This window comes from Maylandia zebra, linkage group LG12 (genome assembly GCF_041146795.1).
Source record: "Maylandia zebra isolate NMK-2024a linkage group LG12, Mzebra_GT3a, whole genome shotgun sequence".
Taxonomy (NCBI): Eukaryota; Metazoa; Chordata; class Actinopteri; order Cichliformes; family Cichlidae; genus Maylandia; species Maylandia zebra.
Genome location: NC_135178.1, coordinates 22,888,415 through 22,916,036, shown reverse-complemented (window position 1 = coordinate 22,916,036; position 27,622 = coordinate 22,888,415). Strand labels below are relative to the sequence as shown.

The following is a 27,622-nucleotide window of genomic DNA, read 5'->3' as shown; positions in this document are numbered from 1 at the left end:
TCTTTCTTGTTATTGTTAATGTACTACAACAATGTTCATTTTTATCCATCCTTTATAATGGAGGTTTTTGCAGAACAGCTTACTTGTAGCAATCTCATAAGCTCACCGTAAGTCATTTTTTCACAATAATATGACAGCAGTGCTTATTTTAGATGAAACACTGACTTACATCCATTGTGAATATTAGTGTAGGCTGGCTAACTTTTGTTATATAACCTCTTATTATTCATGTGTGCTGGGCTTTTTACAGGTGTGCTGTACAACACTGGAAGGCCAGACCTTCTTCTCCAAAAAGGACAAACCTCTTTGCAAGAAGCATGCTCACACACTGAAGATATGAAGCCTAAACTATTCACTTGGCCACATGTTGTCTCACGGAGGGTTGGGGACACCTTTTATGATGACAGTAGTAGTCATTATTGTAGTGGTGCTATCTCTTAGCACAAAAAGCAATAAAGCTTAAGGATCTTAGTTTTGACCACATTTCAACCAAATATAACTGATCTTTGTAAACTAAATGTTATGTTGTCAATCATCCCCAAATAGCAAGGTTTTACTGCCAACTGATACATTTTATGTACCATAATGCCATTTTTATTTCCTCACACATAGGACTGTGACTTTATCATTTACTTTGTTCTTCTGATTTTTGTCTTGAGTGGTGAGATCATCACACTTTCTGTTTTTATTATTAAGCTTGCACAGTGCTCATTATCTTTAGACACCACCAGAAATGTTTGATAATTTTAAGTATTCAAGGATGCTGGCAAGTTTTTATTGTTAGTTATGATATTTGTTAGTGTTTGTGTAGTTGTAATCAATTTTATTAATCTGGCTAAAACCTATAAAGACTTAAAGATGAAACTGTAGAATGTCCTGTGTTACACTTCGTTTTATTTTGTTTTTTGCATTACAGTTTCACAAGCAACTATTATAAAAAAAATTCCCAGTATATGCATTAAAATACTGCAGGATATGCTTGTGTTAGTTACTTTATACAGTTCATCTGTGAATGTCTGAGTTGTAATTAAAGCTGCTGCCTTTGATTTAATCAGTTATTTGAATGTTGTAATTTAAGGAAATTTGATTTCATTTTCTATTTGTTGAGTGAAGCTGGCTACGACATTAAGGCACTTGAGCAAACCTGAACACCAAAAACGATCAAATGTTTTTCATAGATACTTTCACCAGCTTTTATTAGTTTCCTCTTGCTAGTTTGCTAGTACAGGGTTGGACCCCTTTTGCCTTTAGAACTGCCTTAATTCTTCATTGCATTGATTCAACAAGTTGCTGGAAACATAAATCTGAGATTTCGGTCCATATTGACATGACAACATCCGACAGTTGCAGATTTGTCGACTGCACATCCATACTGGGCTGTTGCCCATCTGCTTCAAGGTTTGACATGTTGCAAGTTCAGAGATGCTCTCAAGTCACTTAAATCAACTTTCATCCCCATTCTGATCTTCAGCAAGTTACCTTGACTATTTCTAGCAGCTTAATGTATGATGAAACATTTGCATTAACAAGCAGTTAAAAATTAAAGTGAATATTTAAGTGTCTGGTGAATGTATATAGAAGTCCCTGTTTCTTCCTTGCTATGTGGACCAACATATCTTTCTTGACATTTCACATAGTTTCATGAATCCTGTTCCCATTTTTATTTATTTTCTGCCATGATTTAGAAAGAAAATATATTTGCTTTAAAATCTGTTTCATACACTTCTCCTTATGTTTAGCTCTGTTTAGAAAGTACATTTTTTAAAATTTTGTTAGAAGAGGAAAATATGTTTGAGATGACATTAAGTAGAGAATGTTGTTATTTTAGAAACTGGTGCGGGGATTGGATGGATGGAGGGTAGTTTCTTGTTTTTTGACTGTCTACACACCTTTAACATGAGGACATTTACTTACTTATTGGTGCAGGATACATCCAGCCTATTTAGTTTTTTCCCAATGCTATTACAAATGACAACCCACTCTTTCACTCACTTCTTATAATTATAAATCTTGTTTTTTACTGTAAGGGGCTAATGGGCATGATTTAAGTGTTCAGTCTCTAAATTCTCAAGTAGAAAACTGTTGTTGGAACTCTTAAAGTTGATCTGGTTTTTTAAATAAATTATGTGCTTTTAAATGCCCCAAACAAATATGTCAGCTATTTTTTTATAGTGTAATGATATCTAACCAAATTAAACTATTTTAACACAATTGTAGAGAAGTCATAGCCACTGTCAAGAGGATTTTTAACACATCTGCACTGCTGACAAATGTTAAAATGGGCAGACAGAGAAATAAAGGTGAAAATGAGGTAGTAAACGGTGGTATGTAGGGCACATCACCACACATTATTCCCATGTCCTCTATACAACCAGCATTTTTAATACAAACCAATCTTTGCACAATCAAACTGATTTTACTGTTATTGTAGAAAACAACGAAAATGAGATAACTGTTGAGGGATTTTTATTGAGTGTATATAAGACACATTAACAAACCCAGCACTGACCCTTACACGCTGTCTCAATTGATGGGGCATGAGTCAGGCAGAAAAATTATCCAGTATAGTTGATGTCACATGGTAACATAGTTTAAGGAGTTAGCTCATAGCTTACTTATTTGATTCACCATTGCTGAGCTAATGTTTACTTGTTATTGTAGCATGATGTATAATCCTTAGCATATAGGCCTATTTGATAGTCTTTTCACATAAGACTCATTTTAAAGTCCACCAAATTTAAAACGTTCTTAAGGGAAAATCTAAGCAAAACAACAAAAACACTGTGTTGTGCGACAAAGCCTGGATGTGTTTTTCTTTGTAATTAGACTGGAGTTCATTTGTGTTTAGGTGTTCCTTAAACAACTAGCCCTTTGGAGTGGTTTTAAGGAACCCATTCAGTGCGAGTCTTCACTCACCTTTCTCCTGCTAATGCACTCCTTCTCTTGTGGCATTAATCACCCTCCTGCAGCTGAGGGACCTTTGCAGAAACACAGTCGTGTGTGAGACCAGTGTGTGTGTGTTTAAGTGTAAAGAGAGCGAGGGAAAAGCGCGAGAGAAAGAAAAGCTACACTTGGAAACAGAGTGACTCGCGTATCTACCCTGAGTATCGTGGGCTGCAACTTTTCCTTTCAGTCGACAAAAAGAAAGCCAGAAAGCATCCTAAGGTGAGTAAACTCGAAGCAGACGCGAGTCGGAGATCTTTTTCAGTCAGTTTGTATTCACCTTGGGAAGTTTGACAGAGCGTTTTTTGTCGTTTCTCTCGGGGTGTTTACAGTCAGATTCACGTCATATCGACTTATTTTTGTGGAGCGTTTTTTAAGGCTTATCTCACTGCGTAGCTGTTCCTGAGCCACAATATGATGGAAGAGAGAGAAGTTTAAGCGCTAGGAGGAGCTTTAATAGTTTACCCATGTCTCTGTTAGCGGTGTTTACGTTACACTTTACGTGATTGGGATTTCTGTGGCGTTGCTTGGTCTATATTTTCCAAAAGTTAAAAGTAAATTAGGATACATGTTAAATAACACGCAGTAGCGGTCAGCCAAGCTCGCAACTTCTTTTTTCTTAACAATCAATAATATGTGCTGTTATCAGAGGAATGCATGATGGATTCTAGATTTACACCTTATTCCTCTTTTTCTTGTTCTGTACTTTAATATTCATTTGTACAGTGTGCAAATGGTAGTTACTTAACGTAACTCTAGTTCTATGAGTTGATGTACAGCCTTGTACCAGGATTTACTGTTGGCTAATTTCACCAAAAGATACTAGGACAAGACCAAAGACTTTTAGCTGTGGCAAGTGAAAGGAGTAGGCCATTCTCCAGTCCCATCTGTACTCATGACTCTAAAGAGAGGAACTATCTTCAGGTCCCACATTGGAATGATACATCTAGTAAGAGGCTTGGTGCAAGTCCCTTTTGCAATGTATGGAACTTAGGAAGTTGTCTGTCTTTTCCTTTAATGTGTTGTGCCAGCTGTGCCTTGTCCACATATTTAGGATCCCAGATGCAAAGGGACAAGTAAAAGACTGTTTAGTGGATGGCTCACATAGCTATGCATGATGGTCAGCTGCAAACAATTCAATTTAACCTCAAACAAAACCTGAAGAAATTTCTGGATGCCCTGCGCTGGGCAGAATGGTGGCTTGATGGTCTGATTTTTTTTTATTAATTAAAAAGAAGTTATTAGTTTCTCAAGAAGAGGGAAAATTTCAGTTGTGTGAAGAAAAGCATATATATATATATATTATAATGACAGCTGACGATTGAATATTTTAATAGAATTGGCTTACAACTTGTAGTAGCAGTGACCCAACTTGAATTTTCGAGACTTGCCTGAGTGGGCCCCCTTATTCAAGGGCTCAAAAAGCAGGGGGGAAAAAATCAAATGAACCTCAACACAGCCTCCAGCACTGCCCCAGTATTCCCCATACACCCCACTTATACACACATAGGCATGCACATAGTATTCAGCTCTCTCTTTGAGACCAGTAACCAGGTCCAGGTGTTTGTCAGTGTAGCTTATGACAAGAGTAGGCTATATCTGTATGTGTGCATGTGTTCACATGAGCAAGCCTGTGTGAATGTCTGTCCAGATGGCATAATCCTGTGACTCCAAATCTTACCTCACCTCATCTGAGGGGTCCGGGACCGGTAACACAGGGAAACCGCGCAGGAAAGCACTCAGCAAGTATAAATGAGAGAAACAGAGGTCCAGATGTGTGTGCGTGTGTGTATGTGTATGTGTGTGCGCCTCTGTGCGTCAGTGTGAGGGTACTGTTCTCCCTGTCTGTCAAACTAGTAAGTGTTTGCAGTTGTTGAGGCTTCAGTTGGAACAGCAATCTTATTTAGGTCAGGAACACATCAAATAAATCTGAGAAACAGCCACATTCTCAATTGGCTGTGTAATTGAGTTTTACACAGCAGCTGTAAACAGAACGCTTCCTTAATTTTCTGTCCTTGTGTGTGTGTGTGTGTGTGTGTGTGTATCAGAGAGAGAAATATCAGACACTTAACAGTTTTAGACACCTCGTGATGTGAGACATGCTTACTGCTGGAAATTTAGATCACATTGCTTGAGGTTAATCTACATTCTAAGAATGCCAAATCTGCCTAAAACAAACTGAATTTGCGCTTGCCTAGAAAAAAGATAAGTGCAACACGTAGGAAGGACGAGGTGCTGCAAAATTGCACTGGAAAGTAAAGCTTATTCAAAAGTGTGACATAATGCCCTATTTAATATATTCGTGAGATTGCATAGTTTTTGTGTTAGTCGATAGATGTAAGCCTGTCTCTTTTATTTTGTGCTTAAATGTGTGATACGATTAAATGCAGGTAAATTGTCAAAGCAGTTTTTATTTAAAGATCTATTTTTTTCCTATTGTCAAACATCTGAATACAAAGTTTTTTATAAATGGGCATATAAAAAAATTACAATTCATACACTGGAGACAGGGACTGTTTTAGGATTTTATATGCAAAATGATTACTCATCCATGTCATGCCATGCAGTCAAGTGAAGTAGCTTTTGACACCCACTGAACACGGTAGACTCAGCATAAGCCTCAAAAAATCCCAGATTCCAAACTCAGCGAACGTTCGTGTTAAAGATTCTTGATGATGTTATGTCCATAACCGAGCAGGCAAAGTAAAACCTGAAGTACTGCTTTGTAGTTTTTATGTGTAGGCATCAAAAAATGAAGCTAAACCAGATGAAATAGGGGTTATTGAAAGGAATGATAAAACCATGATGCAATAGTGGGAGCTCATAAAATTGATTTGTTCAAGTGTTCAGTGAGAGCAAATGGGTAAATGGCACGAGGTCAGATTTACAGAAATGTGCCATGTCCTTGATATTTCTGTTCATTCCATTCTGCAGTGGCTGCTTGCCAGACCTCACTGCTTTTATCTTTCTCCTTTTATTATGCTAACGACAGTCTTGATTTAAAACAATATCAGATCCCTAATCACAAGAATCAGATTACCTACGATGCATTAAATAAGAATGCATATGACAGTAGGGTTAATCAGAGTGTAAACAATCATTTAAGTGAACCATAGTGCAGTGTTTAGTTTCTCTAACATTTAATTTCCTCAACTTGATGGAGTTGATAAGACTCAAAAACAGATAAGAGAACTTAGCCTGGGGCCTTTTTCCCCCCCAAGACCTTACGCTCTTTAATTACAGTGTCAGTGTGATTTATAGAAACATTTGAGCATTTATCTCCACTCAAATTCTGAAACATTCTAAATTTTGGATTTTTTCTCAGAGTCCTCTTTGGTTCTAGTGTTGAGATAATGAACTGTGCCCAGCCTGCCTTAAATAGCCTCAAATCTGAGGCTCTGTTCTAAAAGGTTGGAGTGGCAAACACTGGAAACATCTACTGCTTAACCTTAATTATGTTAGATTATATTACAGATTTGATTTTCAACTTAACAGCTACCCTCCAACAACTCTTAAAAAAAAAAAAGAAAAAAAAGAAGCATTCGTCTCTTACAAAAAAATCACCAAGAATAATTACGTGGTTATACAACTCTATTTTGTAAATGTTTTGAAAAATAGCAAGAAATATAACAATAACAATACCAGCTTGTCTGTAATGTAAATTGTAATTGTTGTTCTTAGTGTGTTTTTTCTCAGCTGTAGACCATTATGTTGTTTGTGTGATAGTTTTACTTACAGACGTCTCGTCTCGCCTGGCCAGATGTGGAACAACATGTTTAATCTGCTCAGGGTTTGCTTTACCTGTGGGAATGGTGCATCTAACAGCATTTGCATTCATGAATTTAAAATTAGGATTAGAACCCATTTTACTCTTTATATATGACATAAACAGTAGCACATAGTAATAGTTAGGCTGGCGGTGTAGTTAAATATCTTATAAGGTCAGACACATTTATGAAAACTGTCAGTCACAGGGGGGAAAAAACAAATGAAATATAATGAATGTTTAGCTAGCAAAGAAGAAGAAGTCTATTTGTTAGTGTTCAGTGTTTAAGAACAGCTGCTTTTGCCATCTGAATGTGTAAAAGTGTTATAACGAAGACAAAAACAATAACATCATAGATTAACATACATGTCTGTGTTTTAATAAATGAGCAGGGCAAGCAAGGCCTGACAGAAACCACCAGTGAGGTGGATTTTTGCTTGTTTCTTTAAGTACGCTTCAGGAATAGTTCTCCAGGCTTCTCGAAGGACATTCAAAGCTCTTCTTTAGATGGTAGCTGCCCTTTTTTCTGTTCTATATCAAGATGATCCCACACGGCCAATCCATGACTAGTGTCCATTAATTGTGTTTCTATCCACGTATGTTTTACTGCATTGTATGTTTGTGAGGCTGATAAATAAAGCCGTTGCCAATCAAATGCTTTTCTGATGATATTGCGTCGTGGATTAAAATTCAGATGTACTTTTCTGCATCCATAATTTCATCAATTTTGAGAAGATCCAAAACACCATTGTCTGAAATGCAGCCACTACCCATGACAGAGTGTCCACTGAGTTTTACACATGGCTGTAAACACTCTGTTGTACCTGTCTCCGGACCTTCTCCTCACACACTGATAATGAATCAAAAATGTCCAAATTGATTAATTACCCCATAAGACCTGTTTGCACAAATTTTCAGTCGAGTTCTTATGTAATCTATTACAACTCAGACTGTTTCCTTTTCTTAAAAATAGCTTATTAAATGCCAACCTTCCACTGAGACCATTTTTTATGAGTATCAAAATCCAACTTAAAATTGTTTCTTTGGCAAGTTGTCCATTACAGTATGTGTAGAGACAACACTGGCTCATTCCTTTGAGTTGGGTGCCTTTTTTTATGAATGACTGATTCATAGCTCAGTGTTTAGTGGTTTAACAAACAAACAAAAATGCATTCCTCTGAAAATAGTTGGATACAGTGAGCAGACTGAAACCAAGAGAAACAGTAGCCAGTTCCCACTAAAAGACCTTCAGAAAGCCTGGAGAACTATTGCCCAAGGCCACTTTAAAGGCAGCCTGGCTTCCTGGAAGCAAAAATATAAAGAAATGATAAGTGGATCAAGACATGTGCACAGAACTCTAAAATGCTTTATATGGATATATCTAACATGTTTTTTGCTCTTAAAGGGTTTTTCTTCCTCCTTAAGTCAGATATTAAACTTAAACTATTAAACTTAAAATTTGATTTAGAAAGTAAGAGTGCGTGTCTGCGTGTCTGCGTGTCTGTGTGTCTGTGTGTCTGCGTGTCTGTGTGTCTGTGTGTGTGCGTTTGGCTTCATACACATGGATTCCATCAGGTTTTTCTCTGTTGTTCCCTGAAGCTGGGATGAGTTAAAACATTTGATGCTTGACTTAAAGATGAGGGCTGTGATCTATTGCCTGTGCTTCTTTGATATATTCACAGAAGTATGCAGTGACACCCCCCCCCCCCCCCCCCCCACACACACACACACATCACACTTTGGTTTTTTTTCTTACAGAGCATCACAAGCCATACTAACACTGAATGTCAGCAGACCTCAGTGCACTGTGTATGTAAAATTTTTTTTTTTTTTTAATTCTGTTATCTAACCAAAAACTGCTTACTTAGACAACCTCATCAGTTTTCCTTTAACATCTGTGGTCCATACTGGGTGCAGGCATAATTTAGCAACACACCAGACGGAGCTTATTGTAAGATGTTTATTGATGTCACAGAACATTTGACAAAGTTGAATAATGTTTTAAAAGAGTGTGTTTTTTATTTTCTTCATTTCCTTTCAAGGATATTAAAATTGCTAAAAAGCTTTCCCACATTAAGAAGTCTTATGCAAGGCGTGCCTTGCAAAATTTGATCATGCGACTGCACACTGTGAATCCTGTGTAAGTAATCTATATAATTTTTTGGTCAGGTAAATTTACTATTTTACTAAGATAGTGCTTTTAGCAAGGAAAATGCCAAGGTCCTATCCAAACTGTCTGATGTGATGCAAAAATCCTGAAATAATAATAAAACTTGAAAGTTTATTTTTTAAATATATTTTAAAACTCTCTTAGGCCGTGCTAAATGTTTATCTTAGGTCTTGCTGTGCTTCTGGTGACTAAGCACCATATTTTGTTGCTCTAAGTAAGGCAGGCTGCCACCGTTTCTGACGATTGAAGCTAAACTTTTCTCTGCTTCTGTCTGGAACCTTAAGAGAGTCTAACTCCAGCATTAACATTGTTTTATTATTAGCCATAGCTGCTACCTTGATGATAACAAGCGTCGTGCTGACCAGTTTAACATTTATGATATGTGTTTAATACTTAAGTGTTGTTGAAACCGGATCTTTATTGACGTCTTGAAATTCCTCCTCAAGTGTTGTTCAAAGGTGTGAATGTCAACTTCTGTTCATGCATTCAGCTGCTAATGAGGGGAGAGGTTGTGAGAGCTTTGTGAAAGTGCTGTGTGAAGTTGTGTGTCATCCACAGGAGGCAAATAAAGTTATAAAGTAGTGAGTAGTAATAAAGGAAGGTGTGTAGATTTATTTTGTTTTGTTTCAAGAACTGGACAATGCTATTACATGGTATTATTTCCAAACTGCTCTATTATGTTTGTCATTGCCACAGAATACACACAGTGAAGTGCCACAATCTCAATCTGTCATAAAAACTTTTGGCAGGACAAGTGAGAAGGAAGTTATTATTTTACAGGTTAAAACCCCCCAAAACAAAACACACATCTCTGAAATCGCCAGGCGGCCATTGCAAGCTCAAATTTGTTCTCAGCTGAAGTGACTAGATGTTGCATCTGAATGCCTCCCTCGTCAGTGCTCGTCTTGAACTGCAGATAACAAGATATGATCTGACAGGAAATTTCCCCGCTGAGTTAAATGTAGATGATTGCATTACAGATGAGGTAGACACTGATCGAACCAGCAGGCATCAAACTCTATTCTCGAGTGTGTGCGTGCATGTGTGTGAGTAGGGCTGGGTATCGTCACTGATTTCTAGAATCGATTCAATTCCGATTCACAAGGTCCCGAATCGATTCGATCCACGATTCGATTTAATTCGATTTAATTTGATTCAATTCGATTTAAATCTGGGAAATTTTGACAGTCAGAAATATTATAATTCAGATCAGTACATTTACATATTTTTGTATCAAAAGGAAGCTGACACACGCAAGACTTTATCAAAGGTGTGAGCGTCACAGCAGATGCCTTTGTGTCAAAGTAGCTGAAGATAAAACACAGAAAAACATGAAGGTGATTTTCCTGGCCTGGGATTTTATAAAAATATTCTGCAGTACATCAAAAACGAAAGAAAACCATTAATCAACATATGAACATTACCTCTGACATTACAGCGGTTTTATTAGAGACACGGTTAAGCGTTTTGCATTTTGAATAATTTTAAAAAGTTTACATTTGTTCAGTATTGAACAGCAGAAATGATGTTTTCTTTTCGGAAGAATGTAAAAGGGAAAAAAACAGCGGCCGACAGCGCTGTAAACAACAGTAGACTTGTGCGTAACAAGCAAGCGAATAATGAAGAAAGGGAAACTGTTCTTGAAGTACAGAGAGAGAGAGAGAGAGAGAGAGAGAGAGCTGTGCATCGCGGTGGAAGCAAAACAGTAAAAGTCAGAGTGAAGCGTTTGGATCTTCTTTTGCTGCTGGTTCGGTCAATATTGTTTGGAGAGAGATCAAACTAACAGCTTTAGAATCAGCGCATAAAGGGCGTGAACACAAAGCGCGGACCTGCCGACAGATCAGAATCAGCGAGCTGACCGTGAGAAAGGCGACATCTAACTGATTCTGATCCGCGGGTCACGCTGTGTGTTTAAGTCTATGTGCAGAATCAGTGTACCTGCTCTCATTTACTGTCTTAACCGTTTGGTGGTTCTTGAACTTTTGTGAGATGTCACCAGAGATTCTGGCATTTCGGGCAAAATAAAATTTTTTTAATAAAATCGATTCAGGATTTTAATGAATCGATTTTACGTTATCCAAGCCAGAATCGATTTTAATCGATGAATCGATTATAAAAACCCACCCCTATGTGTGAGTACAAGTGAGTGAAAGAGAGGTATCAAAAAGAATGCTTTGTAAGCATGTGTAAGTTTGGGACAGAGTGGGACAATGACCTGATAAGTTTGAGCTTCTGTGTTGGGCTCTATGAAGACTGAAACGTCTACATGTAAATCATGTGGGCGTCCAGTTGTCATGGACAACCCTGAACAATGAATTTTCATGTTTTTCCAGGTAGAAGAGAATGAGTAGGTGTTAGAAGAATGTAGTTAGATTGGGTGTTCGACTACTGTATATAATATAGGGTGAATTTGTGTTAATGTCAGAGATATCGTTTTAACAAAAAGGTCATTCAGCTGCACAGTATCATTATCTTCATTACCACTCTGCTGCCCCTCAGGGTGGACCTTTTAAAAAAATAACCTCTCCTGATGTCATGATGGAGTCATTCTGCCCCTGTGCTCTGTAATTCACACAGGCCGCAGAATTCAGCCACTCCTCCTCCGGTGTTGCCCTTTTTCTTTACTTTGATTAATGTGATGACCTGGTATAGTCTTTTTAAAAGGAATACCTATAATACCCCAGCTTTGGGCTTACTAAAGAGATATTTCCATGACCCAAAGGCGAGATCAGCAATTCACTGTGCGATGGACTTTGTGGCTAAAATAAAGCCGGTGGACAATATAACACAGCCACATAGAGTGACGGTATGAAAATGTTTAAATTATGATTTATTAGGCCTGTTTCCCACAGGGAGTATGATAAAACATACTACCAGCCAGCTTCTGATCTCATTATTTGGGTATTTTCTTTCACTGCAGGTCCTACAGCTCGACTCCGCTAGTTTCTTTTCTGTTTTTTGGCATGTGCAATCTTTACAGACATGACGTTTGGTGACTTCTAGTCTCGTCTGAAAAAGTACAAGGACCTCTTTTAATTGCTAAGTGAGAATAGTATATTGTTCTTGCAAAAAAGCCCTGATCCCAAACATAAACAGGTTGAGCCCCGAGGATGCTTTAAATCATATAGTTTTTTACTTTGAACTTTCAAGCTGTTCTCTATTTTGTAGACCACAACTGTCTTCTTGTGTTTGGTTTGGCTCTGCTCTAACCAAAGTAATCACTAGACCTGTAGTTCACTCGAAGGGAAAAAAACAAGAGAGAAATGATGGAGTGATGAGTGGGGAACTGGGAGGGGGTAAAGAGGTCTGAGGATAGAATGATAAACATCTGGATTCACTTTGGGACAATTTCATCCCTCCTGCCCCCAAAAACCTAAGACCTCAATTTCCATGGTACCTCCTTTGAGGTGCCATTCCATCCGCAGTGAAAGAAATATTTGCCTGATAGCAAGTATCTTTGTTAAGTTTTAGGAGATGCCTTTATTGAGATTTCCTGAAGCCGTTATTAAGACCCAAACCTGGTCCTGAATATCGATTTCTCTTGGAGTTCGAGTGAAAATGGGTTAATTTATCGACAGTGGCATCAAGCGTCAGTTTGTGGTTGTTGTTGTTTCAGATATTTTCAGTGAGAGAAATTACTTCAAGCTGTGGCTGTGCTGTTAATTTTTTAAGAAATGCCAGAGAGGTTAAAGGTCAGGCCGAGTGATGGAAAAACTTTGACTTCCTATATTCCAGGCAGGATATGTAAAACACATGAGCAGTTCTGCGTACTGTGTTTATTTCCACATGTTCAGACATAACAAAGTGAACAGAATCTGAAGGATTTGAATCTCACGTTACTTTAGTTTCGCAGAGAGTGACAGACGGGGAGTTACAGCTGAAAGTGACTGAGGCAGAAGGCCGTATGCAGTTGTCTCTTTGTCTCTCTTTGTTTTCTCCCCCTATTTAACCCACTTAGTCTTCACTGTGTTGTCCAGTCCTCCACACAAATGCATTTAGGTCTGGAATGATAAATGGTTTTCTTTGATTCGTGCAGATGTGTCTTTGGCAAAGGAGTGGCAATAATGTGTATAATCAAACTCAGAAGTCACTAGTTGTTATTATTCTCTTTTCACCATGTCTTCTTCTGTCTTTTCCGCTATCTTTCTCTGTTTTTGGCCTCAACAGATAAGTGCAAAATGTGCTGCTGCACACTGAACTGTTTTGTGTGGCATCATCGATACCCTCCTGACTGAAATTGCATCCATGTTGTCTGTGCAGACACTGCCTCCCCATGAGACATAAATTCATGATAGGCTCATCAATATGTTTTCCAAAGTCATTATTCCAGAGAAATTAAATTTGATTGATGCCGAATTGAATTAAACCTCTGAGATATTGAATCTGATGCATGTGAAATCAAATCTCATGGGGGTCTGTTTCTTCACTTGCATGTCCGGTGGATTTATTCATATCCACCTCAAAAGGCAATTACAATATGAAGCAGGCCTATGGGAGTCTTTGTGTTGTGTTCTGTGTAACAGCGTAATGCTTATTGAATCAACGCATTGATAACAGCAGCCACTGGGAAATCTGTTGCTCACTGACATCTGCTGGTGAGCTGAATATGAACGAGATATTTACTCTGTTATCTAGTCTTTTGTTTGGTGTCTTTAGAGGCTTACAGGGAGTTTAGTGAGAGGTTAGTAACAGGAAGTGAGTGGATGAAAAATATGAGGAAAACGTAAAGATCGTAATATAGCAGATAGCACTGTAGCTGGGTTGCTGTTGTTTGTAGATTTAATAAGGTGATATAAAAACAGAACTGACCAGATGGCCAACACTGAACCAGCTCTGCCAGATTAAGAGGCAGCAAGCTCCAAAATGCTGAGGAAATTTGGAGTAAGAGAGTCCAAGAGAGACCAGATGTCCGTAACAGGCCTCTATAGGTCGCAGACCAAACTATCAAGCAGATGACTACACAGCATTAGGACCTTGTGCAGGAAACATCAGTCATGTGCCCATGAATTTCTTTTTCTGATATTGTTGCCTTTTTATTTCTGCACAGTGTCATCTTCTGAATACTCTGTTTTTTCTCTCTCTCTCACCATTCTTGGTCTTTCTTAGGATGCTCTTTCTGCTCACATATAGTAGATTCTCTTTCAAACAAAGGCATACATTGACATCTTTAGATGAACCAAACAGGGTGCATGCATGTGCACTAATCTGTTTCACATGCTCACTGATTTTATATTCAAAGTAATACGCTGGGAGCAGTGTTTTTACAAGCCATAACCCCTGAACCATGTCCATTGAGCTTCCTGTAGGGGGGGACTGCATACCCTGCAGTCCTACCTTGCTGTGATACAATATCGTTTAAGGCACACAGTTCGTACTTGTTCTCAGCCAGCTTTCTGCTGCTTCTTTATGCTGTTTCTAGTAATGGGTGACATAAGACCTGGTAGTGGCATGACATTCAGTTGAGGCTTAAAATGTCCTGTGCAGAGGCAAGGTGATGGACATCATATATATATATAAAATTAACCTGTTTTATTACAATAATAAATGATATTCTACAACAATAACAAAAACAAGCACTTGTTTCACCATGAGCTTTATGCTTCAGAGCTTTTAAACCACTGTATGACCTAATTTTACAAAATTCAACAGTACTGTAAATGATTAAGTTCCAGCAGTTCTCACATAACTTATTTTATACAATTTTAAAAGATCCTAGATTTCACAAAAACAAAGTCACAGTTCACCTGGCTTCGTCTAGATGACTGGTATCTATTATAGCTTTGGGAGTCACTGTATTGCTGCCAACAAACTTAGTTTAATAAGCAGCAGACAGAAGTGTGACAGAAATCAGGAGGCAGACAGACATAAGCAAGTTTGTGTGGTTCCTGTAAGTCCTGTAGAGAAGACTTCTTTACTTTTTTTAAACTTTTTTTTGGAAAGCTTACTGGCTAGGAGGGCGTCCTGTTCTCTAAACCTTGCTCCTGCAGATCTCCTGGTTCTGCAAAACTGGCCGCAGCAGACATTCTGCACAGGGCTTCTAGTAATGATAGCAATGCAATGTGTTTTCTTCTCTGTGCATGTGTGGGTGTGTGTGCGGCAAGTGTGTGTGCATGCTTGTGTGCGCTTGGAAGTTTCGCCTTAGAGGCATCTGTTGCAGGTTTCAGGCACATGTTGTGGGATTAAGGAATTAGCCATAACAAATAACCTCATGCACACACCCTTGCCTGCGTGCCCAAAAGTCACCACATAACACTCCAAAATTACAACCCGAGACCGCTGTACACATCCACACTTGTTCCACCAGGGCTCAAATCTTGGAAGCTCAGCTCTGTTCATCTCTACCTTTCTCCACTAAATCTTGGCCACACTGTGTTAAAGAAAAAGGACTCTTAGTAGGAATGAAAGTTGCCTTAATGTTAGGGTTACATTAGTAAAAGATAAGGTAATAGGACGGGGGAAAGCCAAGTTGTCAGAGACTGCCTTTGTCCGAAAGAGAAACACAATAAAGCACACTGAGCTTTCCAGTGTTTCCCCCAGGTTCAGGTTCTAGCTAATCAACAGTGCACACAGCCGTGACTGTTCTGTTCCAGGGGACTGGCTGAGGGATGGAGGGGGGTGGGGACATGGGGTAGGACAGGATGAGGGTCGTGCTTGAAACGGGTTTATAAGGGTGGAAGGAGTTAGAGAGTGCATGCAATTGCATGATTAAGGTGTGTGCGTGTGTGCGTGCGTGCGTGTTACCATGTTCGTGTGCCTGAGCGTCTTTTTGTAGGGGATAAACCTAAAGGGGCCTGTGCATGTGTCCGTTAATTGTACATGCAGATGAACAAATTATGTCAGTGATACAAAGTCGCTCAATAATGGAGAGTTTAGAGCGTTGTGTTTTTAGGCTGTGCTGTAATCACTATCAGATGTCAGGGTGGAGGAGAGGGACGGAGGAAAGAGACTGTGTGAGTGAGAGAGGAAAAAAGAGAAATAAAGATGAAGACAAATGGCAAAGCAAGAAAATTCTTAAGGTAATGGACAATAACGTAGTATATGCATACAATATATGTTTTAACTTTATACTGTGCACACACACATTGCTGTAACTTAACTATGTATAACACAAATATCAAAAGTCAGTAAACTAAAATCATTTGGTGTGACTTTCTACTTTAAATTTTCTAGGCTGCTTGTCTAATGGTCATCTGCTCTGTAGCACAGTGCAAGCCCCTGTCCTTGCTCGGAAACGCAACTGAATGCTGTTGCTTGCTCCTGATTTACATCCCCGGCAAGGATGGAGGAATGTTTGGGTGGCATGTTTGGTTTCTTTGCATATGAAAATGTGTTGCAGCAATTGAGTCCGCAGGCTGTAGCAGTATTCAGCGAAGCAAAGTCCTAATCATTTTCAGATGGTGGACAGAGTCCATGCGTCTGGAGCCATTTACAAGGTCTGCGGCCACCTGGATGCGAGGTGGCGGTAGGGCAGCAAAATCCACCCAATATGACTGTCCTTTGTTGTCTAAGAAGGTCTGATGTGGAACACAGGTAATATGATATGTATGAATTAGTGGGCAATTTCATATGACAAATTAGTGTTGTTGTTTTTTTCTTTTGAAGGTGAAATTTTAAATATTTGTGTTGGATTACTATTTGAGTTTAATTCGTTAACAAACAATTGACAAAAAAAAAATCATGACAGTGTTGTCACTCATACTGAAACTCAGAGTCAGATATTTTTTCTTCAAAGGCTGCTCCCTGCAGTTATTAAACTGTAATAGGATATGACGGGCAGGAAATCTGAAACTTAAGATCATTTTGAGAGGTTAAAGGATGACTTTTAGAAACTGGCAGAGGTGTGGACTCGAGTCACATGACTTGGACTCGAGTCAGACTCGAGTCATTAATTTTATGACTTTAGACTTGACTTGAAAAAATGTTCTAAGACTTGTGACTTGACTTGGACTTTTACACCAATGACTTGGGACTTGAATTGGACTTGAACCGGTTTACTTGAAAAGACTTGATATTTCACCCCAAATATAAAACTTAACATGCATATTATATAGAGATTGAAAATGTGACGTCATTCACGGGTAAAACCGCAAAGGATTCTGGGAACTCGTGGCAAGAGGTACTAGCGCACGCAGGCTTTCAATTGAAATCAGTCACACAGCGATAAAAAGAAACACAAAAATGTCAAGAAGCTGTTGTATTATTAACTGCAATAGCCGGTCGCATGACAGCCACGGGAAGCCGACGGGTAAAGAGATCGGTTGTTATCGGATTACGTCGTTGAAGAGAAATTGTTCGAGCCATGTTTCCGAAGTAACAAAGAGGCGACTGGATTTCAGCCATTCAAAGATCAAATATAACGTCCCAGAACACTCCAGCTCACAGGTTAGTCTGCTCCAAGCATTTACACGAAGGTCAGTGTTTTTTAGTAGTTAATACGTCATTTTCATAACATAATTGGTGATATAGGTTACAAGCAAGTCTGGCGCTGAACAGAAATTGTCGCGCTATGCTCCTTTATTTATTGTGCATAAATAGTGAATTGTCCTGACACAATATTGCGTTTCGCCTCTGTTATTATGGTACATTGACAAAAACATATACTTTTATTCACAGGATAAAACAGGTTTTTTGTATCACTAATTGCCCAGTACGATTACAGCATACAATATTATTGTCACTGCTACATTTCTGTGATGGGTACCAGAAATTATTTCCACTACTAATTAATTACCGTTGAGCTCAAAGGTCCTATTAATAAACGGTTAAGGAATGTGTATTTATGACGACGATTTGTGAGACTGGTAAACTTATGATAGGTACGATGGTCTTTCGTTCTACACGGTGCGTTTCAAGGTCCTGTACCCATCCGTCGGTAAACTGTACCTGGGCTTGTTGCAGTGACCTGAAGTTACTAAACTTCATGAGTGTGTGCACTCACTCCAAGAACCGTATAATTATAAATATGCATATAAATATGCTACGATGAGATAGCTGACTTCATCTAACTAGCAAATGTTGTCCAGGCTACGTTGGTGATACAGTTTTTTTTAATATGTATGATATTTTTGTCATGCGATTTTAAAGCTGGTCCTACAAGCGCATCCAAGAATAACATGCAGCTTATCTCAGAACTGTCGGTGAAAACTATTCTTGGAGCTAGGTTTAATTGAGCTGCATTTTAAAGAGGTGCAATTTCACAATTTGTGTATATTTTCTAAGTTCACTATTTTGTCATGTGTTGAGAAAAACACAGATTTTAAAATTACATGGTCTAATATTTACATTTAGCATATAACTGCAACATGCTTTTTTTCGGGGGTTTTTAAAGACTCGAAAGGACTTGAAATTCAAAGTTTAAGACTTGTGACTTGACTCGGACTTTTACACCAGTGACTTGAGACTCGACTCGGACTTGCCTGACATTACTTGAGACTTGACTTGAGACTTGAGGATAAAGACTTGAGACTTACTTGAGACTTGCAAAACAATGACTTGGTCCCACCTCTGGAAACTGGCGTGAGAACTTTTCAGGCAAACATTTGCCAATCGTTCCTCAACCTCAAACATGGCCTGTGATTTAGAAATGTAGAAGTAAGCGGACTCATGACAGCCAGCTAGAATGGTTTCTTACTCAGACATTACAGAGACATTAGACAGTCTCCTTTCTGGCTGATGCAACACATTAGGAATCATTCTCTCTTCTGCCAGTGTAATTTAAAAAAAGAGTATTACTTTGTTAATGTGCTTGTAAAGTGTGGATTTAAAGACCTGCTCTTCCTGCTTTGTGTGTTTTTCTGAAATGTAAAACAGTGTTAAGGAAGTTGCTTTCACTGTCAGTACTAGAACTGAAAAAATCTCGAGATGCTAGTGATACTTTACATTATTGTGTACAATATGCCATTTATAAATTCGTTTATTTGAGCGACACCTGTTCATACTTGACTCGTGTAGTGTTTACTTTGTCAGTGATATTTAGTTCTATAAGAAACGCTTCGGTGCCAGGAACAACATATGTTGTTTGACATCTGAACAAAAATGGTTTAGAAATAAGGAATGCACACATGTAAAGTAAAACAATCAGTTTGACCAAACTTCTGTTTTAAGGTTTAATAAGCTCAGACTGGCACATACAAATGTGAGAGGTTCCTTTGGGTGAATGTAAACTTAACAGAGGCAGGTGATGGATGTCAAATAAAATCTAAATAGAAACTGTAACACACAGCTGGTAAAACAATGAATGCTTTGAATGACTGACTTAAATAATTAAAATGCCTACGTAGTAGCATGTTACTCAGAAATGTCCACAATCTTTGTTGCACTTCCAAGAAGTTTGTAGACTAGATTTGGGATCATTTTCTCTGCTTTGCATTATGCTGGTCTGTATTTTTCTCTCTTAGAAACCTTCCATCACTATAACAATCTATATAAACATGCAAAGTGGTCAATATATATCAGGCTAACACATGACTTTACATATCTTACTTGTACAGTATGAAAATCAACAGCACTGTATTGTTTTTCACAGAGATTTCTGTTGGGCTTTTTCATATCCCTTTTGGCAGGGATGCTGCTGTGCCATGCAGGGTCCCAGGAACTCATTCCAAACCTTTCTCTGACCCTGTGCAAATGTATGTAATTAAGCAATGAAAACTTGCCATAGCCAGGCCTTCTGCTGCAGGAAATTAAGGATAATCTGGAGGCTGTGGGTGCTCTTTGTTGCCACAAGGCCTTCTCAAGGTAAAGTGGCTCTCCTGCAAGATTGGCTTTCATCCCTTATGAATTAGTTTTGCGTGTTTCTGCTTACTGTGCCCCTCTTCTTACCTCTCAGTGTTGTTTTTCTGTCTTCTTGTGTGTCTGTTTTTTCTTAGTACGTCTTCTAACCCTGCCCATAACACATTGTTGTATACTTGTAAACATATGTAGAAGGTTCAGCAAAAACAGCAAAGTTAAGCATTAGACACTGTCACAGTGTGTCTGTTCTTTTTCACATTCTAGCACGATGGCTTTATGGGAATGGATCTCATATTGGATAAAGTACTACACTCCCATGTTACAGTCTTTATCAATATCATTTTATTATAATCGTTGGGTCGACTGTTGTTGTTATTTGGCACTATCTGAAAAAAACAAAATGAATTAAATTAAATTTTATTCAATTGTAAGGATGTTGGTAGGGAACGTGATGACATGATAATATGAGATGTGGAGATGTAAATTAGACATTAATGCTGTGAAATAAAAAAAAAAAGATGCAATGTTTTCATGGGGTGTTATAGCTGCGTAAATGTTACAAGTGGGTCACTATAGCCCATTGGTTGGTGGTTGCTAGGTTAAATGATGACATCATTATATTTTTTGATATAGATAAGAACCTCCAGGGGCTGAAGATGCGCGTGTGTGCCAAATTTGGTGGCTCAAAATCTGTTTGGGGACACACATAAGATGTTTGTATATTACAGTAAGACATCCAAACAGAGATATTGAAAAGCAAGTTATTTTATATTATGTGGAAATAAGCCAAAACATTGGTAGCAGGAGTAAAGCAGGGCATTTTCTTTAAACTAATCTTAAAAATACTTGGTTCTAGAGCTTAAAATTCTTTTAAAATCAATTGACCCAGTCGGCATAGCCTAGAGTCACTATGGGCATTTTGAACTCAGCAGTGAATGTATTTATTTTGCAGTGGGTGCACTGTGGTGTTGTACATCACTGTGGTTGTTGTTTTTGTTGTGTTTAAAGAGGCGTAGGGAAGACAAAAAGAGAAGTGACGTCTGATAAGATTTACCAGCAGGATGATGCTGTTGCTGAATTTTTAACAGTTTGGATCTTTAAGTCATTGTTTTGCAAGTAAAAGCCCCACATCACAGCTCTTTTAGCAAGGCACCAGCTTAAAATAAAAACAGGGTTTCCATGGAAGAACACATGGAAAATGAGAGAAATGGATAAAAGCTCTGAAAAACATTCTGTGATACTGGAAAATAATTTCTCATCTTTTTCCTTTGTCAGATGACGTTAGAATAGCAGGGTGTGAGTACAAGAGCTAAAAAAAACCTCTAAATGCTCAAAGTTGATTTTAAACAGTGAGTTAACTTTCAAAGGCAAACATCTGTAAACATCAAGATTTTTCTGACAATACTGAATATCAGCCTCTGTTTTTTTTTCTCCCCAACTTTAACCTGCTTGCTGTTGTAAATATTTCAAAGCTTTGGGTTTTATTTCTAAAAAAGCAATTTCCATGTAGGTAATCATATATCCAGCCTACAGTAGATCAGAGATGAGATGAGATCACAAAAGTTAAGTCTGAGTTTAACCGTTCTCAGGCTCTCTGGACAGATTTGAAGTCATTTTCCTTTTTGGAATTCTGACTTGATTAGGTTGATCAGTGTCATACAGTCTGTTGTTGCGCTGTTCTTCTTGCTGAAGACAGTTGTTTTCACTCTGGCTCTATGTTCTGCTGCAAAAATCATTTGTGATCACACAGATGTCTCCCTCATGGGATTTGGTATGGATTCGGAATAATGTTCCTAATTGTTTTAAAGACTTCCACAGAGAGACTGGTTAGTCTATGGCGCACAACCCATCTGACATTTAAACCATCTGTCCTGGAAAAAGTCACGAATCTGGTTGTAAAACTATAAATGGGACAATTTAATTATCCAAATAGACTCAGCTGTTCATGTTATGTACTGAAAAAAAATGCACTTAATCATAATAGACAGTGAATTTGATGCATTTTATTTTTAAAGTTGCCTTTCCATACGACATCTTTTTGCCTCACAATGTTGAAATGAAAATTTTTTTAAAAAAGTTTCAGAGCTAACAGGTGGGAAAGATTTGGTAACCTGGCTGGTAAGTAGATTTTTTTTTTCCCTTGCTTCTCCAAGTTGCGGCTAAACACTGAGGGGTCTATTGAGGCAGTAATGAGTCATATCCTTCAAACTGCTGTTCTGTATCTCAGACACCTCCTAAAATTCAATTTGCAGTGACCTTCTCACACATACGCATGCATCTGCAGACACACAGGTCTAACCTGTTCACGGCTCTATACTGTACTTCGCACCTCTGGGGGTGTTTTCTGGGGAAACAAATCACGTCAGTTGCCATAGTGAATGTGTCAGTCAAACTTATACAAACACACTCTACAGTTTCTGGCATGTGTTGCAAGCAAGGTGGTCTACACTTTATTGAAGAATAAAGGTAAATCCTGTCAGTCAATGTCAGACTGTCATCTGCCAGAAGAAGTATAAATATTTTCAGTAATAACATGTTATAGAGATATGGAAACAGTACATTTTAAAATTTTTGTTTGAAGGGGAGATAGTTCAGCTGAGGTCGAGTTGCAAAATATGGCTGCCTGGATTTTATTGGAGTTGGCTTGCCCAAGAAAATTAAAGCTCCATGTTTGGCGCTGATATTGCTATTGTCTCATAAACGGATCTTGAGAATGCTTTTCATCAAAGAATTTAAAAAAAAGAAGAAGAAACAAAAAATATGAACATCCTTGACATTGTGTTGCACTTCACATAACTCTTTGGATTTAAAGAGTTATGTGCATTGATACAGAGCAACTTTAAAGTGGCATGCAAATCTGTCTGTGTGTAAGATCTGTTTTCTAGCTGGGTAAAATAGTCTGTCCTCCATAGTATCACTTTGATCGCCTACTCACTAAATCTCCGACTTTCCACTGAGTCTAGTTTGAAAATTACTTGAAAAAAATTGGCATTTATAAGTTCTGTCTCGTTCCCAAGCGTCGCTTTTTAATGCCTTTATGGCTAATAAATGAATTGATAGTTTCCATACTAGCTAGGTTACAGAAAATACAGAGCAAAATGTAAATGTCTGTATATGAGAGAGAAAGAAACCAGCCAACAGAAGTGCCTCTCAGCAGTAATGTGTGACTTTAGGGTTAAATGGCCAGGCTTGCTGAGTGATTGCCACATTAGCCAAAAGTATGAATAAATCTTCTGTTCAGAAATTTGACTATTTATGGACTCACATAAATTTGATCATGTGTTTTCTTTTAATGGCTTTTTAGGTTTTACTAAATTCTCTGTGGCCGCACTGTTAAGCTCTGCCGATGTTGGAGTGTGGGTGGTATGTTTAATGGTTTCAGATTGGAATAGATTTTATGACAATTTTAGAATTGGATACTGGCCACAATACTATAAATGCATTTTTTTCCATAATAGAATTGATTTATTTCAGCATCAATGCTATAGTTTACTCAAAAATAAGCAGCAGGTCTGCAGAGAAGTTTACGTCTATATACAGTCCTATGGAAAATAACGTTTTCAGAGCACTCAAAAATGAAGTGCACCCTAAGATTTACAATAGCTTGTAGAAACATCCTCAACAACTTGAAATAAACATTTTTTTTTTGTAGGACTTTCAGTCTGTCACATCATTGTGGAGGAATCTTTACCCACATCATTGTTTCAGTTCACTGAGGTTTTCAGACAGGCAAGGCTCCCTTCACATCCAGTATGAGCATTTAGGTCAAATTGAGGTCTGGACTCTGACTCGATCATCGCAGCAGCTTGATTCTTTTCTTTTTCAGTCATTCTGTCATAGATTTGCTGCTGTGCTGTTGCTTTTAGACAGATGGCCTCTTTGGTATAGACAATATAGATAATACTTTCATATTAGAGAAGTTTGTGACCAGCCTGATACAGTGGGGCAAAAAAGTATTTAGTCAGCCACCGATTGTGCAAGTTCCCCCACTTAAAATGTTGACAGAGGTCAGTAATTTGCACCAGAGGTACACTTCAACTGTGAGAGACAGAATGTGAAAAAAAAAAATCCATGAATTCACATGGTAGGATTTGTAAAGAATTTATTCGTGAATTAGGGTGGAAAATAAGTATTTGGTCACCTCAAACAAGGAAAATCTCTGGCTCTCACAGACCTGTAACGTCTTCTGTAAGAAGCGTTTCTGTCCCCCACTCGTTACCTGTATGAATGGCACCTGTTTGAACTCATCATCTGTATAAAAGACACCTGTCCACAGCCTCAAACAGTCAGACTCCAAACTCCGCCATGGCCAACACCAAAGAGCTTTCGAAGGACACCAGGAAAAGTATTGTAGACCTGCACCAGACTGGGAAGAGTGAATCTACAATAGGCAAGTAGCTTGGTGTGAAAAAATCAACTGTGGGAGCAATCATCAGAAAATGGAAGACATACAAGACCACTGATAATCTCCCACGATCTGGGGCTCCACGCAAGATCTCATCCCGTGGGGTCAAAATGATCATGAGAACGGTGAGCAAAGATCCCAGAACCACACGGGGGGACCTGGTGAATGACCTGCAGAGAGCTGGGACCAAAGTAACAAAGGTCACCATCAGTAACACACTACAACGGCAGGGAATCAAATCCCGTAGTGCCAGACGTGTTCCGCTGCTGAAGCCAGTGCATGTCCAGGCCCGTCTGAACTTTGCCAGAGAGCACATGGATGATACAGCAGAGGATTGGGAGAATGTCATGTAGTCAGATGAAACCAAAGTAGAACTTTTTGGTATAAACTCAACTCGTCGTGTTTGGAGGAAGAAGAATACTGAGTTGCATCCCAAGAACACCATACCTACTGTGAAGCATGGGGGTGGAAACATCATGCTATGGGGCTGTTTTTCTGCCAAGGGGACAGGACGACTGATCCGTGTTAAGGACAGAATGAATGGGGCCATGTATCGTGAGATTTTGAGCCAAAACCTCCTTCCATCAGTGAGAACTTTGAAGATGAAACAAGGCTGGGTCTTCCAACATGACAATAATCCAAAACACACCGCCCGGGCAACAAAGGAGTGGCTCCGTAAGAAGCATTTGAAAGTCCTGGAGTGGCCTAGCCAGTCTCCAGACCTCAACCCCATAGAAAATCTGTGGCGGGAGTTGAAAGTCCGTGTTGCTCGGCGACAGCCCCAAAACATCACTGCTCTCGAGAAGATCTGCATGGAGGAATGGGCCAAAATACCAGCTACTGTGTGTGCAAACCTGGTAAAGACCTATAGTAAACGTTTGACCTCTGTTATTGCCAACAAAGGTTATGTTACAAAGTATTGAGTTGTATTTTTGTTATTGACCAAATACTTATTTTCCACCCTGATTTACGAATAAATTCTTTACAAATCCTACCATGTGGATTCATGGATTTTTTTTTTTCACATTCTGTCTCTCACAGTTGAAGTGTACCTCTGGTGCAAATTACTGACCTCTGTCATCATTTTAAGTGGGGGAACTTGCACAATCGGTGGCTGACTAAATACTTTTTTGCCCCACTGTAACTGCAAGTTGCCCAGGTCCTGTGGCTTCAAAAGAAACCCAAATCTCCACTGTTCCTCCATCGTGCTTGAGAGTTGGTATGAGATGTTTGTGCTGATACACTGTGTTGTTTTTGTTTTGGTTTGGGGTTTTTTGTCAAACATTGGACTGTGCATAGTCAGACATCTCCACTTCGGTGTCATCTGTCCTTTGTCCACTTAACAGACAGCGCAAAAATGGTTTGTTTAAAATCAACTTTGCAAACCTAAGCCAGTGTGTTGTTCTTTTTCTAAAAAAGAAGAAGCTTTCTTCTGGCTATCCTGTCAAACAAGCCACACTGAATGAACTTTAATGCTTAGCATGCTAATTGAAGTCTGAAGAGTTCGTTTTGGTTATTTTTTTTTTTTGTTAATGTGTCTAAATATTTCATAATCTCAAGGTGGGGCGAATTTGGTGGGACGTCCACTCCTGGGAAGATTGTGGCATTATGATAAGACACAATGTTTCAGTTTTTCACACGACTGCTTTAGTCTTTTTTAATGAGTAAAGTTCTTTGAAATGCTGAATATTGTGATGATTATCATGGCATGCAAACCTGAGGTATATACGTCAGCTGAATTTGTCTGAACATGAGGCATGTACCTCACCCTTTTTTATTTATGGCTTTATATCAGTTCCAACATAAATATGCTGCAATTCGATTGCACCACGTTCACAGTTACACAGTCACATCTTTTTCTTATGTCTCACGTTTTAAGTGGATGGGAAAACATGCTTTTCAGTAAAACTTTTGTGGAACATTTTAGGAAAAAAGTGAAGTAAACAGCTGAGATGCCATCTGTCTGCATTCATGCGCGTTTCTGGTGCTGCCATTCTCAAGTCACCCTACCTGTCAGTGTTTTCATTGCCTATTGTAAAGCAGAGAGTGAAATAACAGTTTGTAGGAACTCAGTGAAAGAAGGGATTTGAGCAGTAATCCTCCTCACTGATCCTTTTTAGAAACAACCGTCTGGCACACAGCCTGGCCCTCGCCATAACACGCCTGCTTTTTGATACCTGAAGGCTGAACTGCAAACTGACACCCACAGTGGCATTTTCTGCTTTTCACATACCTCACATCAGAGGCTCTCTGAAGATATTTTCCTCACACTGGATCCTCACATCGTAATATTAATGCTGACATTTTTCAAGAGGTTGGAAAGTGCCCATGTCATGCTATGAGTTATTTTCCTTCACTGTTCAGGTCATGTCAAGCCGAAACAGATATAATTATTTTATTTGATAAAATATGGTGTAAACAAAGACGTCCTTGGTCCAACTTGTACAGATATTCTCATTTTATTTGGTTTTGCCCTAAGCCGATATCCAGTCTCAGCTCAGCCTGTTTTAAACAAATGCTGTCTGTCTTTAGAGAGAACAGCTGCCAAAATATGAGTCTACCCAATTAATTTTTACTCCATAAATCTCCGTCTCTTGAAGTCGAGCCTGGGCTTGGGTTAAGTACCGTATTTCCCGGACTACAAAGCGCACCTGAATATTAGCCGCACAAGCTAAAATCAGGGGAAAATCCTGTTTTGTACATACATTAGCTGCACCTGACTAAAAGCCGCAGGTGTTTCAATGTTGACTTATCATATGTAAGAGAATATGCACAAAGGGAATTGTCAGGAAAGAGATGGCTGTTTGGAGACATCACTTTTATTAATATTTTGAAAAACAAGTTATGGGTACATATTTGCACATGTAGTACATAACAGTAGCCTACAGCACACCAGAAAAATAGATTCGGACTACCTTTTAGGCTCAGGTGCAGTGACACAGCTTTGACAAAAAGAAAAGTCAGTCATTCACCACCATCTTTCTCTTCTTCCTGCGCACTAAAACCACCAAAGTCCTCTCCTCCAGTGTCGGATACAAACAGGCTCAGGATGGCTTCGTCATCCACTCTCCGCTTCTCTCCTTCGTTGTCACTTTCAAAACCAAAGAAATCCTCATTGTCAGTGTCAGAGTCTAACACCCTCTGAAGGGCCGTGGCGGTGTCCTCCTCTCCATCATGCAGCAGTCCAGCCCTTCAAAATCCATTGGTGATCATGGATGTTTTCACACTTTTCCACGCTGTCAGAATCCACCGGTGGAGTTGGGCATAACTTGCTTTTCGCAAGTTTATCGCCGCTCATCATCCACGACTCCCGCTGAACGCGTAGCACTACTTTGAAGTTTGTTTTTCGCGCTACTTCGTACGGCACTACGTTGCCTGGCGGACGGACATGTGACTAACATACCACTCTTGAACCCCGATCCTTCCGCCAGGCAACGTAGTGCCGTACAACAGCGGAACAAACAAAACAAATCGTCTTACGATATGACAAAAATCATGGACAATCCATAGAAAAGCCGCACCTGACTAAAAGCCGCAGGGTTCAAAGCTTGTGCAAAAAGTAGCGGCTTATAGCCCGACAATTACGGTAGTCATATTTTATCGATGC

General features: G+C 38.9%; 2 protein-coding genes across 8 annotated transcripts in view; both read left to right on the top strand.

Annotated features, from left to right (window-relative positions):
* Window positions 1-1,051, top strand: part of pdlim5a (PDZ and LIM domain 5a) — a 63,219-nt gene extending 62,168 nt beyond the window's left edge. For all 4 annotated transcript variants that reach the window (XM_004547310.5, XM_004547309.5, XM_012918071.4 and 1 more), the window contains one exon: window positions 251-1,051. In XM_004547310.5, coding sequence (XP_004547367.1) covers window positions 251-340 — 90 coding nt within the window. In that variant the 3' untranslated portion in view covers window positions 341-1,051. The remainder of the gene's footprint in view (window positions 1-250) is intronic.
* Window positions 1,052-2,897: 1,846 nt separating this feature from the next.
* Window positions 2,898-27,622, top strand: part of bmpr1ba (bone morphogenetic protein receptor, type IBa) — a 72,624-nt gene continuing 47,899 nt past the window's right edge. For 2 of the 4 annotated variants that reach the window (XM_004547313.3, XM_004547311.3), the window contains exon 1: window positions 2,899-3,165. The gene's annotated coding sequence lies outside the window, so the exon portion shown is untranslated. Of the gene's footprint in view, window positions 3,166-21,687; window positions 21,729-27,622 lie in introns of all 4 variants that reach the window. The other 2 variants (XM_004547312.3, XM_004547315.3) reach the window with 2 other exon arrangements.